Source organism: Panthera onca, chromosome A2, assembly GCF_046562875.1.
Source record: "Panthera onca isolate mPanOnc1 chromosome A2, mPanOnc1 haplotype 2, whole genome shotgun sequence".
NCBI classification, from domain to species: Eukaryota; Metazoa; Chordata; class Mammalia; order Carnivora; family Felidae; genus Panthera; species Panthera onca.
In genome coordinates this window covers 122,084,394-122,099,492 of record NC_138340.1, presented here as the reverse complement: position 1 = coordinate 122,099,492, position 15,099 = coordinate 122,084,394, and the positions used below count along the sequence as shown (strand labels likewise).

The window sequence follows — 15,099 nt, the reverse complement described above, 5'->3', positions numbered from 1 at the left end:
CAAACACCCACCTCTGCAGGGCCCATTGACAGCAATGGCCCACGCCCCTGCTGTGCACAGCAGGGGCGGGCGCTGTTGCAGGCTCTGCCCTTATGCTGCTCATGGCTTCTCACGTGGACGGACCTCGTGACAGAGGCTCCTGGAGCCCAGTGCTCTGCCTCTGTGTGCCCTTGCTCAGTCCCACTGTTAGGAGCCGTCGCGAGGGGTTCCTTGACTTTGGTTTTGGACACATCTCTCTCTCTCTCTCTCTCTTTCTCTCTCTCTGTCTCTCTCTCTGGTCTTCTCTCCCACCTGCCACTGCCTCTCTATACTTCTTCATATTCCCTTCTAAAGCCAGGAGGATGTAAATCAATGGAATCGAGGAGGCTGCAACTGTACAATTTTCCCTTTATGAATGTGTTTTTCCCATTCCCACCTGTCTTACCCTTGCTCTGGGGGGGGCGGGGGTCTCCACAGGCTCTGCCCACCCACATTTCCGGCAGTTCTCTTCATAAGGGGCTCTGTGGCAGCCACATGGGGGAGACTCCCCCCGCTCCCTCTGCTCATCCCCATCTTATTGCCCTCTGTGGCCAAGAGGTCCCTCCCTAGAAGGTTCTTCCCCCCATATCCACTTGGCCAGGTCCAGCCTACCCACCAGGTCCACAGGACCATCCTCCCGGGATCTCCCAGGGATCTGGGTCTGCCCTGAGACAGGTTCCAGGGGACCTGAGTTGTTTCTGGTCAGCAGGGCTTACACTGGTGCCTTAGACCTGAGGCTGATCAGTAGAAGACAGGCTAGACCAGAAGCCCAGCCAGGGACCCTACTGGACCACCTGCCTGCACAGACCCTTTAGGTGATATCTCCAGGGCTCTGGGGCCCCTCCGCCATCACTGTTCCCACCCTAGCCATGAACCACGCAGACCTCATGCTTCCTTCGCCATCACAGAACGAATGAGTCTCTCTCTGTCCTTAGCAAGGGTTTGACTTCTGCTTTATAAAAAGCCAACTACCAGAAATAATGAACCCGGGGTCCCCGGGCTGACCATATCACAGGCTTGATGAGGGGACAGGCGGCCCAACGGGGTGCAAGGGAGGGATGCAGACAAAAAGTGGCAGAGGCAGTCCAATCCTTGGCAGTCACGGCTCAGCTGAGAGGAAGCCACATAGCAGCACGCTAGGCCCTCATCACCATCCTGGGGGCCCTTCATGGAAGGGGCAGGGAGGTTCTGGACACTTCTGGAGCATTGCTGGTCCAGACAGGAGGGACGCTCTTCTGAAGGACTTGTCCCTGAGGCCTGGGGCTCAGCTGTCACCCCCAGTGATGAGTGGTGGAGCCATAGGCTTACCCACAGGAAAGGTCACAGGATGGGGTCGGAGCCGTTCCAGTTCACCGATGCCCCCTTCCACCTATGCACAGAGTGACAGATACAGAGTTAGAGCTGCAGGGGCCCACAGAGGAGCTGCCTCTTGTCCTCACTCACCTGAAGTTCCTGTCTCAGGGGCTTTGAGGATCTCTGGTTCCACCCTCCCTACCTCGCCTCTCCACATTCACACACGAACCTACACACTAGGCCCTTGTGAAACACAAATACACCTCGGACCCCAGAGAGCCATGGAGAAGACAGAAGCGACAGGTCATTTGTTCATTCATTCATTCATTCATCCCACAAGGGTCTACTGAGAACCTCATCCATGCCTGGCACTGGAGGGCCCTCAGCTGATGCAAGTAGGTGATTCACATGCGCGGATCCGGCCACCTTCCAGGGGTACTGATGGTGACACTTTAAAGCACATGGGAAGACAGAGATATGGGAGAAGGCTGGAGTGTTGTCCCAGAGAAGGAGGGAGAGAGGTGGGGGCAGAGGGTGGGAAGCAGGCAAGGTGGCACACAGCACAGGACCTGAAAGCCTCGAAGGAATCTGGGCTTTGCTCTAAGAGCCACCGGAAGCCAGTAGAAGGCTGTGAGCAGCTCGGTAAAACACAGACTTGCATTTTTAAAAATTACTTCATGAAGCCTTAAGAAGCAGTGAGTACTGGGGTGCATGGGTGGCTCAGTCAGTTAAGCATCCGACTCTTGATTTTGACTCAGGTCATGATCTCCCGGTTCAGGGGTTCAAGCCCCACATCAGGCTCTGTGCTGATGATGCGGAGCCTGCTAGGGATTCTCCCTCTCCCCTTCTCTTTAACCCCTCCTCCGATCATGCATGCTTTCTCTCTCTCAAAATAAATAACAAACATTAAAAAAAAAAAAAGCAGTGAGTATAATTTTACTGTAGCCCAGGGCTGGATACAATTTAATACTAGTTCAATTCCAAAATCAGAATTATTGGAGGTGAGACCACAAAACATCCCAACACTTGATTTTAATACATGGCACCCTAGTGTTCTAAAACAGTGGATGGGATATTTCTGCAAGTTCTGGCACTGGCTGTATTACACATATACATGCATCCTAAGGTTATATGAACTAAGAAGCAGGTGTTGCACACCTCAACAGCAGTCCTAGGGTGCAGACTTTGGGAACTGGGGTCTAGAAATGCTTTTCACAGTGTGGGGCTTGAGGAGAGAGCAGACATTTTCAAAACCTGAAGTTTGTCTTCCAACTGAAGTCAAAATCTTAACTGCCAACAGAGGAGGGTTTAAAAAAAAAAAAAAGGAAGCTTTTCTCGCTTTAATTGTACATCTGCATTGCAAAGTCCAGTATCGCTGAGATGGGAACTACAACCAGGGAGCGAACGGGTTCTCCAGAAGGAAGCCTGTTAGACTTCCCGATCGAATGCTTAGACGCACCAAGAGGTTTTGGTAGCCGTTGGCTGTAAACCCAACCTTCTCCGCCTTCATGAATAACCCAGACTCCCTCTGAATTTCTTTCTCTTCCCTTCCTCAGGCTTCCTCTCTTTGTCCTTCTTCATGTGTGTGCCTTGCTTCGGTTGCCACATCAATGGCTCTGGTTTTTAGGTGGGGAGGGACGGCCCTCCCCAGGGAGTGGGATTACTTTCCTCTTGACTACGGGCAGCTTCTTGGTATCTGTAAGACTGGATTTTCCTCTGTTGAATATTTTGCACACTTTATACCAGCCCATTCCTCTTCAAATGGGCAAAAAGATTTGTCATGTGAAGAGAAAAAAAATCTTAGTGGTAATTCTGTGTGTCTTGTTCCCGTGGAAAGGTTTAGTGTGGGAGATATTTGCACGTCATCTGTTTTGGAATGATTACTATCCCGTTGTTCTCCCAGCTTCACCCAGCACACTGTGAGGACAGACGGAATCTGAGAATGTAGTGCTCGTCACAGTCTAGACACGAGACACAGCCCTGCCTTGTGTGGCACATGCCGGTCGATGTCCCCAGAACTTCTTATCCAGTCTATACAGGAATGCCGAATTGCATCTTTTCGTTACAATGCTTGGCATAGAAGGCTGAAATGGTGGATAATGGCAGAAAACGTGCCAAGCCATGACTGTTACACTGCTTTAGCAAACTCGTCCTTCAAAGCTAGCTCTGCGTGCTCTTCATTATTGTTGATAATGCCCTTGATGCTGAGAGAGCCCACCCAAAATGGGGTTGGCTGGCTTTTTCACAGCCAACCCTGTCCCTCCTGTATGAAAGGCAGGGAGGTGCCTCTCACCAAACGAACCGTTTCGATCCCTGGGATCCATCTGGTCACAAATGCTCAGAAGTGGGTCTGGATGTGCAAAAAAGTTTGCACACATTTCTAGAAGAGGTCTTTTCTCAAGACTAATTATTGGAAGACCTACCTCAGCAAGACACATTCCAAACATCACCTGTGATGACACACACAACCCTCTTGTGCTCGTCCACCGACCCTACCTCTTGCTCATCGTCAATCACGTCACATGAATCGAAACGGTCGGTACCACTCGTTCCTTTGGCTGTGGGGGCATTCAGTGATTCTGTGGTGTCTGGGTGCTTTAGATTTTTTGAGCTGCTATGTGTCAGCACTGGGGAAGATCCAGAGGAATCTATTAGGTGGTCTGGGGTTGAGCCACTCTGATGGACTCCATCAGCATCATAGCATCCAATCACTGCTTGAAGAAGCACTGGGACTGCATCTGGAGACTCTTCAACATGACTGGGAGAGGTCAGGCCACTCCTAGGTAGTCAGCACCCAATGCCTGTGCTGTTTGGGACTGGAGTCGATGATGCCCCAGGGTAGCCCCTATAGGTCCAGTCAGTAGCAATGATGGATGCAGCTCTCACCTGCACAACCGAGCAGGCTGCGGGGGTAAGACAGGCTGGGAAAGCTCTGTGCTGATCACAGGCTCCAAGGGACTAGGCTGACCTATTGCGCCAAGTGGGTTACGAGTACTTCAACCATCCGCAGCAACACGACTCGGGGCTTAATTGATTCTACCATGCAACTTGAGATTTCCAGTTTTCTTTCTCTGTTCATCATATTTGCAGTTTTGAAGAATGTCAGGAAAAAGCTTTTATTGTTCCATTAAGATTTATAGGTAAGCATCAGCCTCTGTAAGTTTCTTATCAAAGTCTTGGACACTAGGGACACATCCTGAATCCAGAACCCCCCATGAGGCGGCAGAAACGAGGTGTGGAGGAGAGCAATGCTCCACCCACAGCCTCACTCCAGGCAGGCATCACAGACCCAGATTGTGAAGGTAAAACTATTGCCCAGACCACAATGGTTCCTTGCCCTAGTCGTGGCAAGAATGGGCATGGAGGTGGGGGAGTCAAAAGTACACCAGACTTCTTGTATCCCTAGAAGACCTACCCTCAGCCTGGCCCCCACAGCCCTTTTCCACAACCCTCGCCATCCCTCCCAGTCTTCACCCCTGACTCTGATGAGCAGAGAGAGGTCCCTCCTAGGAGCTCCCAATCTGCAAATATCTCCAATCCTGGCAACATGGGGTTTGGCCTCAATGCAGGGTCACATCTGTCTGCTACTGGGCATGCCACGACAATGGTCACCGAGTCTTACAGTTCGGGGGGGCGAGGGGGGGGGTTATGTTTAGTTTTGAGGCTTTTTACAGAGGTTAACTAACTCACTGCAGCCCAGCCAACAGGGGCCAATAGTGGGGAGAGCATTAGAAGCGCCAGAGAAAAGCAGTTCAGAATTGCTAGAAAATCAGAAATGTTTTTCAACGGCAAGGGCTGAAGACACAGGATACTGTGTTTGTGTGGGGATGAATGGTTCTCCAGCAGGAAAGTCCACGGTCAATTACAAGGACCGTAAACAGAGCTCTGCATATGCAATTAGGGACTAGCAGAGAAAGGGGAGGGATGAAACGGAACCACACACAGCGCAGCAGGCAGAATCCCAGCTCACTCATCCAGTGTTAATTCAGGACGTAAGAGTGAGAGTTTACAGCAGGCTTGCTCAGCCTTGGACCACTGACATTGTGGGCTAGGTGATTTTGTTGTGGGGGCTGTCCTGTGCATTCTGGGATGTTTAGCACCCTCCTCCCCAGCCGTGATACCCAAAAATGTCTCCAGACATTGCCAAATAGTCCCTGGGGCATGCAATCACCTGGCGAGGACCACTGGCTTAGGGGTTGAGCTCAGTGAAGATGCTGTGGTCCCTGGAGCTCAGGGAGGCTCAGCATCACAGAGAGGGCCCACCTCATGGCCACAAATGAGGCCCTCGCCTCCCATGGGCCATCCCTATAGAAGAGCAGCAGGTACCTGCCTCCCCACCCCGATTTTCAGCATTGATGACACTAGTGTATTTCAGCAGGGGGTTCTAGGGAGGACACCTAATAAAGCCTGTAGCAGCAAGAAGAAGAGGACAGACCTGGCTTTAAAGCCCCCAGAGCTGACCAGTAGAAATATACCACGGAATTCCTCTTACTCACTGTGGATTTCCAGACAAGCATCCTGTGGGCAAGTTCCCCTGCCTGTGCCCCAGCCACTGGGAGCCAGAGCACCGTGAAATGAGCCCCATAGGCTGGCTCTCACCTGTGCGCCTTGGCCTGTGCTGTGCCCTCCACCTGGAATAACCATCCCTCATCGCCGCCCCCCATTCTTCAGGATCAGATCCAGGACTCCTCCTTCCAGAAGTGTTTTCTGACCCAAAGCAGCCTGAGGGTCCTTTCTCAGCACCATGTTATCATGGGGTCTCCCTCCACCACTAGACTGGAAGCCCCTCAAGGGCAGAGCTGGTATCACTCGCCTCTGTGCCCTCCAAGGCCTCTCAGTGTCAAAGCACAGGCTGCTGGGGTGCCGTTAAATGAACACACTCCTCCATGGCAGCTGCTTTTTCTGAAGCCCTGGGCGCATGGTGGGGAAACCTTAGTCTTCGTGCACACTGCACTCTCCCTTGCCTTTGACCCAGGCAGTCACAAAGCCCTGCCCACGGACCTCGTCCTCTCTTGTCCCTCCCCCTCTGTTTCTTCCTGATTGTTCCTCCTCCCCACACCCCCACACACACATGAGCCCCTATGGTCTCCAAAGGAAAGGGATCCTTATACCCAATCAAGAGATGGGGAAACTGAGGTCTGGAGCAGAACCAACCCTCCTGGAGGTCATACAAGGTGACAGCAGCAGAGCCAAGACTCAACTGAGGTCTCCAGAGTCCCATTATGTACTCCTCCCTTGCATCATGATGTTGAGTATTCTGTGAACCCAACCACAAGGACACAATGGGCAGGGGTATGTGCAGGTTGCATGACAGGGAATCAGAAGGGGCAGCTGGGGCCGTGGGAGCACCCAGGGAACCCTCCTTTGATGAGTGAGAGCCACTATGAAGAGGGCACCTGAGCAAGAAGGGCGTCCGCGGAGGCGTGAAGACTGGCACAGGCCCCCAGGCAGGTGGGGACACAGCTGAGGGAGTTGGGCACTCAGCTCCAGCCCCTGGAAGGCACTGTTCCCAACTGAAATTATATTTTCAATTTCTTGTCTGAGCCTCCAAATAGAAACATCTGTGGCCCAGCCCCAGGCCCTGGTTATGAGTTCTTTCCTCTTTCCTCTGGACTATTGACAACTGTTTCATTTTCTCCCGCTCTAGCTAGGCTGGAAGCTCGAGAGGTCACTCTGTGCAACTTGTTTGGAAATGACCATAAATGAGTCTGGTTTTGCTGAGATGGTTACAGAACAGCGGGAATGGGAGCGTGGAGGACAGACCCTACATTCCTGACACGAGTGGTGGCAACGGGAGACCTCCTGAGGCCGGGATGCGAGTCACACTTGAGAGCAGAGGTGGTACAGGACCTGGGATAGTTCGACTTAGGATCCTCTTCCCTGAAGGCAAAGCTGACAGTCTGGTCTTGTGCAATGTCGCTGTGGCAACAAAGCCAGGTGGCGGGAAATCACACTGCCCGCTCTGTGACCTTTCCCAGGGCTGGGACAGCACGGGCCTAAGCTCCAGGACCTGGGTTGTCTGTGACTCGAGGTGCGACCTGGGCACAGACCTCCACTCTGGAGACCCCCATCTGTGAAAGGAAGGCCCACATCAGGTGGTGTTCAAGGGCCTTTCTGTGGATCTCGGCAAGTTGCCAGATGGGCCAGATGTGTGGTGTCCTCGGTGCTGGCCCGGGTGAGCATCAGAGGTCCTTATGGGGCAACAGAGCTGGGTAGCCAGCACATCTCTCCCTGGATTAGGACAGGGTCGATCATGAACTTCTATTCAATGGTGAACTCTCTGAGAGCAAGAATCCAGTCTTATCCGGCTGTTTCTTCCATGGAGTCCAGCCCAGAAGTTCCATGAAGTTGAAGTGATGGGCCCACAGGTCTGGTCCCTCCTGTGGTAATGACCTGACACGTGGCCTGACTTCAGGCCATGGCGCCACAGATACCCCCTTCCTGTCAGGGTGGGGACCTCCTGTGGGAAGCAGGGCTCATCCCCCAAAAGACAGGGCCCTTTCTCCCCAGGGTCTTCACTGACCTTGAAGGCCACTTTCCCAAGTTTCTCCCTTTGAGCTGTTTGAGAATCTGGGATGAAAACAAGACGCAAAGCCTTTGTAATCCAACCCCTCAGAACAGGATTCCAGGAGGCTAGGCCTGCTGTTTCCCATTATAGTGGTATGTTATCTGATGGGTACTTTGGGGGGGGGGGGGGGGGGAGGAAGCCAGCATTCCCACCATTCACTCACCCACTCAGCTTCTCTGAGAATAGTACTGGGAAAAACCTCACCGCATTAACTGCCCAGGTGGACCCGCCACGGTGGGACAAGTGACAGGGGAAGCAGTAGGCACAGGATGGATGCTCACACCTGGGGGAGGGGGAGAGGGAGGGGGAGGGGGAAGCCCACAGTCAGGAAGAAAGGACCCCTGGACCAGCGTGTTACAGCAGGCCAGATGCTAGAGGGTCAGCACTTGACTTGACATCTGACTCACAAGGCAGCCAGGAAGGGCGACGGAGGGATAGGCGCTACCCTCACCGGGCACCAGAAGTTCTCAAAGTGTAGTCCGGGGCAAACAGTGCCAGCAATTCCTGGGAACTCCCCATAAATGCACATTCCCAAGCCCTACCTAGATCTCCTGAACCAGAACCCCTGGGGGTAGGACCCGCTGATCACACCCTCCAGGGATGCCTGCTAAAGCCTGAGGATCACACCCTAGAGCAAATCTTCCCAATGGGTGAACCAGAGATGGGTACGGGTGTGTCAGAGCATTGATCCACACATCCATCAAGGGGCTGGGTAGGGTCTGGGCCAACCAGAGTCCCCAGACCAGTGCTGTGTGCTACACAGTGTGTGCTACACAAATGTGATTTTTGACCTGAGACAAGGACTAGGAAACACGGCTAGATGCCTTGCCCAACCCCCATGCCCTGACAGTGAACAGGGACAGAAAAGGGAAGGGCAGGGACTCAGCCTGGACCTTACACCCCAGACCAAGGGCTCACTCCTGGCTGCAGGCAGTGTTCCCAGTTTCCTCATCATTTCACCGTTTCGTTCCATGGCACACCACTAGAGCTGGGGTGGGTGGGGTCCTGGGAGAAGGGGACAGCTGACCGAAGAGGAAGAGGCACTCTGGGCCCGCGCTCACACTCAGATGGCTCTGGCCTGAGCTCCCTGATGGACCAGAGCTCCGAGTTATTGTTGAGCACTGGACAACTAGGGCTGAGCCCAGAAAAGTCCAACCGCTGGGCCCATGGGAGGTACTGGGTGAGTCCTGCAGTGGAACCATTCTTGGGGGAAGAGGAGTTTTTCCAGATGGGGTAGCTGGAGAGGTCCCGGTGATGCTCCCCAAGCCCGGACCCCAGGAAGGATAGAGAGACAGATGGAGGTCCTCAGGGTAGGGGAGGTAGGCGGAGCCTGTGCCTAGGGTGCGGTCCACAGCCCTGCTTGGCAGGCTCACCTGCAGGAAGGATGCCCTGTGGCCTCCCACCCGGTCCTGCAGAGGGTGCCAAGGCCAGTGTCACCTCCTTTTTCCACTGCCGCTCTTCTCTCATCACCTGGAATGAGTGGCCCTTTGTACATGAAAGGAAAGCGACCTGCATGGGCCTTTAATCCTCCCGACGAAAGAAAAGCCAGCACATGACCCCACAAGAATGCTTTGTGCCTGGCTTGGTGGGCAGGCAGGTGGACGGATGAACAGACAGACGAATGGATGGGGCGTCATGAGGGTTCCCAACATCTCCCGCATCCCCTCTCTGGGGTCTCCACTGGGAATGGGGCTCCAGTCAAGGCTCACTTGCGGGCAGGTGGGCAGCACGCCTAGGCTGCAGGCGAGCCCCCTGGATCTCAGGCGGTCAGAGCCACGGGGCCTCAGTATCGTCCACATCGTCCTCCATCCCAACCCAATCATTTCATAGTGAGGGACATGAGGTTCTGCCTGAGGTCACACCGGTCACACCGGGCCGCTAAGGCAATAATAATAATAGTAAGAGCTGTTTACGGAAAACCTGGTAAAGTGCTAGGTGTTCTTCACAACAAGCCTGTGCTTGGCTCGCCCGTTTTCCCTGTCTTACAGCTGACAGCGTGAGGCACAGACAGAAAGACCAACAGCTCATGGCCGGAAAGCAGAAAGACCAGGGTTCGAAATCCAGAACCCAACTCTCACCACTTGCAAGTTCTACCTCTTCCCCGGAAAGCACTGGAATCCAGGCCTCCTCTTCCCCTCCCTGTCCCCCCCACCCCCGCCCACTGCTCCCCGAAGGCCTCCAAGTCATTGCCCAAAGGCTTTGTGGAGGGCCTGCCTGAGGCTGGGGGTGGCCCTCCAGAGTGCCATTCCCAGTCCTGGGGCCTGGCCAGTGGGCTCATGAGTGAAGTGAGCCTCGACTCACCCCGAGTCTGAGCTGGACTGGAGGAGTCAAGGACCCCCACCCTGTGTCTGAGACTATAGGGCCCCTGGCCCGGGGTTCAGAGCGCCCAACCCGCACCAATAGAATGACTGGGGCTGCTCCTCTCTAATGCCGAGGGTGCTGCTGCTACAGGAAGCCATCTGTGAGCTACACCCTAGGGGCCACTGAGGAGTTGGGCCCTCTCGCCATCCTACCCGGCGCCTTCCTATCCCCGCCCCTCCCCCTACCCGTCCTTCCTCTTGGTTGGACCTAACGGCACTTGCCACATGTGGTGGCTACCTCAAGAAGCACCTACTCATACCATCACCCCTGCCACGGGGGCATCCTCAGAAGCTGTCTGGAGACCGGTCACCTCACAGGTCACACACGTCTCCACATGGGCCACGGAGCCCACAAGACGCTCCATATAAACAAGCCCCAGGCACTGTGTCCTTCCATTCTGCAAGGGCCCCGCCTCACCACACACTCCTGGCTGGGGAGACCCAGAAACCCACCCTCCTTCCCACAGGTCCAACCACCCCCAACCACCACACCTCCCAGCCACTCAGGTGAGGTTCCACAGCCAGAGACAGACCGGACTCACCTGGTTCTGATGCAGAGCTCGAGGGGTGGGACGAGGTCATTGTCTCTGTCCTCAGGGATGGTCTGGGTGGTGTCTGGGGGGCAGGAGAGAGAGGTGCCCACTCATCAGCCCAGGACCCGAGCTCGACCTACAGTCGGCACCGACAGCCCAACTCTCCGGCACCTGCCCCACTTCTCATCTCTATGGGACCCACCCTTGTTCCCACCCATCAATGCTCTTCTGAACCACAGCACTCTTCTCATGGCCTCCTACCTCCAGTCTTCACCCCCACCCTCCCGCCCCCTTCAGCTACCAGAAAAAGTCTTTCTCAAAACACATCTGATCTCACCACTCTCCTGCTCCAAAACCTTCCATGGCTCCTCGTTGCCTGGAGAATAGAACCCAAACTTGTCGGCATGGTATTCCAGGTCCTCTACTACGTGGTCTCAACTCCACCTTAGACCCCCCACTGCCATCAGTGTCTCAAGGCCCAGCTCTGGCCCCTCCTGTAGGAGGACCCGCCAACACACGATCTCTGATCCCCCAGTCCAGACCCGGGTCTGCATGGTTCTCTGCCCCAGGGACGTGCAAAGCCCGAGAGTGCAGGCCAGCGGGGGGCAGCGCACCGACGGTCAGCCGGATCTGCTCCTGCTGGTTGGCCAGGCCGTCGTAGTAGTACAGGTCGAAGAGCCTCTCAGCCCTCCAGTTCCTCAGGAGCTCCGGATGCAGGCTGAAGAGGACGCTGAAGTGGCTCTCACTGCACACCACCCAGATGGGGAACCTCGGAGTCTTCAGGAAGCAGCCCACCTGGAAGAGGCGGAGGGAGCAGACAGAGATGTCTGTGCCAGCACCAGGGAAAGGGCCTGAGCATCATCCATCCAACTCCGGGGTTGGGCTGGCCTCAGAGAGACCCTGCTGGGGATCGCGGCCTGCGTGCCACGCTGGGGGCCCCAGGCACCACTCCCAGACACCAGCTGGACTCCCGGAGCCGACCCCAGCACTCTCCGGGCCTTTCCCTCACACACAGTCCTGCGAGATACCCCGGCCGGAAACCCAGACACCCCTGCCACTTCGTCTCCCACACCTCGCTGGTTCACAGTGCGCCCATCCTGCCTCCAAAACTCCCTCACAGCCAGCCTCTCCTCCCCAGACGATGGCCTCCGAAGCGGTTCTTCCACACCCCTGGCCCACAGCTGCACCAGCCTCTCACCAGCCCCCCCCCACGCGCCAGCATGGCGAGCCTCTGTGCCTCTGCACCCACCATCCACCACCTAGAGCACTGCTACACGGGTCCTCCCCTGCCGGGTCCTGCGTCGCCCACGTTACCCAAGCAGGGAGCACGAATCACCTCCTTGTAGCTCCCGGGCGGTGGGGGGTTACCAGGTACTAGGTCTCAGGTACCCGCCTTCTCTCCTACAGTGTGTCACTGCCTCACAGCGATGCGCCGGCCTGCCCTGCACACTGGACTATATACCCCTAGCAGCAAGGGCGGAGGTTCGAGGTCAACATCAGCAAATGTTTGACAAATGAAGGTCCTCATGCATGAAGTGGATCTTCAACTAGGTAGGACTTTACCTTGAAGGCAGGTGGGCTTAGAGCCCCAGGGGGAAGGGAGAGAGGGCCTCTGGGAGAGGAGTAGGGAGGGGATGCCAGGAAAGATGTCCGGAAACACCCGGGGGCTAGCAGGGCATTTGGGAAAGAACACAGGGGAAAGGGAGGATGAGGGCTGGCACTTTCTGATGAGAGACTCCTCTGGAAAGCTCCCCACAGAGACTTCCATGGCAGAGGGGTGTTCGGGAAAGGCAGATACGATGGAACTTACACCCTCAGTGCTGCTGCTGTTCTACCAGCAAAGGGCAGAGAAGTGGCAAGAGCTCCCCGCAAAGTCCTGCTCAGGTGCCCGGCTGGCTCTGCCCCTCGGACCAGCCATCCCTAAGTGTGCTCTCTCCTGGTCACCTGTGACTCCCTTGAGCGGCACCTCTCCCCCACCCCGGGCCCAGGTTTATTCAGCTCTGCACACACCACGGGCCAGGCTGATTCTGGCCTAATCCCCACCAGCCCCAGGGAGATGTTTGCATGCTCAGGTATTTACAGCCACAGCCTGCGGATTAAGGAAAGAATGGGAATTATTTTTCCAGTGGGGAGAAGGGCATACTTTCTCTGGCCTGTCACAGAAGAGTGGCCGAGCGGTCTTCCTGGGGCCTCTTGGAGCCCTCCTGGGAGCTGGCTTTGGGCTGGGGTGTCTCGGACAGGGGGGCTGTGCTCACAAGGCCCTGAACCAGGTCCCTGGTGAAAGGCTTGCCCATAAACAGCCGCCTCCTCCAAAGGGTAGGAAGGCGATCTTTACAATGCACTCGTTTTCCCATTTTCCAAGCGTCCTGCCCCACCCCCACCTGGCCAGTAGGGCTCTCACCCTGGCCCCTTGTGACATTAAAATGTGACTACAGAGCTCGCTCGTTGGTGGATGCGGGGGAATTAGATGCCTTAGAGGACGTGGCCGGACGTGCCTAAACCCCACTGCAAACTTGGCTCCTGTTCCAGGCTCAAAAGAGGCTTTTCTGGCAAGGGCATCACCTCGAACAGGGAGCCTTCTTGGGGACTCACGGCTCATTCACTGCAGGAAAAAGAACCATGCAACCTGCCAGGGGGCAGGCGTCTACATAATCAGCCACCCTGAATTTTCCAGCAGAGGGACAAAAGGGCAGTGTGCCATTTATTTATTCAACGGTCAAAAGATTACAGGCAAAAAAGCTGCCCAGAGACTTTATAAATGAGTTTTCTCATTCAGGAGCCCCTTCCAAGTGGGTGACATTTTCCAAAGATGAAATTCACTTCCTGTGGGTTTGGAGGTAGCTGACCCAAGGCTTGGGGTGAGGAGTGAGGCTGGGGGCCACATTTCCCTCAGTACAGTCTGAGGCTTTCTCCTGGTGGGTAGACGTAGTTACAGCGAACATTCAGCACAGTTAGGAATCACTTTTAAAGAGGGATTCTTCAATCTTTTGCAAGGGTGAGGTGAGCGAATGCCCCACCCCCATCCGTGGACTGCCAGCTTAAAAGCCCTGATTCAAAAGAACCAACATTTGATTAATGGCAGGGTTGCTGTCTGTCATCTCTAAGGGTAACTGTCATTCAACCTGACACACTCTGGTCCTAGGCACCACGTTCGACAATGGGGTTACAGTAACGAAGGAAACAGCAACCCCCTTGTCCTTACGGGGCTCACCAGGTTAACGGGGAAGACAGACAGTAACCAAATACTCATCCAGACACATCTGCACTGCATTTCACTGAATCTAAGATGCCATCGAAGTTGCCATTATATTTTGTTTCACTAAGAAAGAAAGCAAGCTGGCACTTGAAGTCTGACACACCATCGACTGCATTAATGCATCAAGATCTCGGAAATGTTCAAATGTGCACGAAGTTTGCATCTCAAGGGGCACCTGGGTGGCTCAGTTGGTTAAGCGTCCGACTTTGGCTCAGGTCATGATCTCACAGTTCGTGGGTTCGAGCCCCGCATCTTGCTCTGGGCTGACAGCTCAGAGCCTGGAGCCTGTTTCAGATTCCGTGTCTCCTTCTCTGCCCCTCCCCTGCTCATGCACACGTGCTCTCTCTCTCTCTCTCTCTCTAAGATAAACAAACATTAAAAATAATTTAAAAAAAAATTTTTTTAAAGTTTCATCGCAAAAGCAATGAAATGTGACACTTTGAACCAAGAAGAGGCCTCTCCGGGAAAGAATTGAGATTCTACGGTGGAGAATGACAAGGTAGCAGGGGACTGTGAGAGCAGACCCCTATTTAGATGGAGTGGTTAGGTCAGGAAAGCCTTCCCTTAGGAAGTGACAGTTAAGTCAAAATGTGAAGGGAAGAAAAAGCAGGGGCAAGTCTCATAGGGTCTTGTAAGTTGTGGGAAGTTTGGGATTTCAGTCTGCATTAGTTTGCTCGGGCCGCCATAACAAAGTGCCACAGACTGGGTGCTTCAACAGCAGAAAGTTACTCACGGTCCTGCAGGCTGGAGGTACCAGAGCGGGGTGTCGCAGGGCTGGTTTCCTCGGAGGCCTCTCGCCTGGGCCTGCAGCGGGCCGCCTCCTCCCTACGTCTTCACGTGCTCTGCCCTCGTGTGTGTCTATGTCCTAAACCCCTCTTCTTACGAGGATACTAGTCAACTGGATTAGGGGCCACCCTAATGACCTCATCTTAACGTAATCACTTCTCAAAAGCCCTCTTTCCAAATCCAGTCACATTCTGAGGCTCTGAAGGTTAGGACTGCAACGTGCCAACTTGTGAGGGGACACAAGTCAGCCCTGAACAGTTTCAGAGGATTGGAAAACCACTGACA

The 15,099-nt window shown here is 54.7% G+C and overlaps 1 protein-coding gene and 2 pseudogenes across 2 annotated transcripts in view; all 3 read right to left on the bottom strand.

Annotated features, from left to right (window-relative positions):
* Positions 1–954: 954 nt before the first annotated feature.
* Positions 955–15,099, bottom strand: part of MINDY4 (MINDY lysine 48 deubiquitinase 4) — a 109,726-nt gene continuing 95,581 nt past the window's right edge. For both annotated transcript variants that reach the window (XM_060632831.3, XM_078440865.2), the window contains exons 16-18: positions 11,387–11,567; positions 10,782–10,854; positions 955–1,387 (exon numbers count right to left, since the gene is read on the bottom strand). In XM_060632831.3, coding sequence (XP_060488814.1) covers positions 1,339–1,387; positions 10,782–10,854; positions 11,387–11,567 — 303 coding nt within the window. In that variant the 3' untranslated portion in view covers positions 955–1,338. The remainder of the gene's footprint in view (positions 1,388–10,781; positions 10,855–11,386; positions 11,568–15,099) is intronic.
* Positions 2,652–3,434, bottom strand: LOC132679354 (oxysterol-binding protein-related protein 9 pseudogene; annotated as a pseudogene).
* LOC144613714 (oxysterol-binding protein-related protein 9 pseudogene) lies at positions 3,492–4,586 on the bottom strand (annotated as a pseudogene).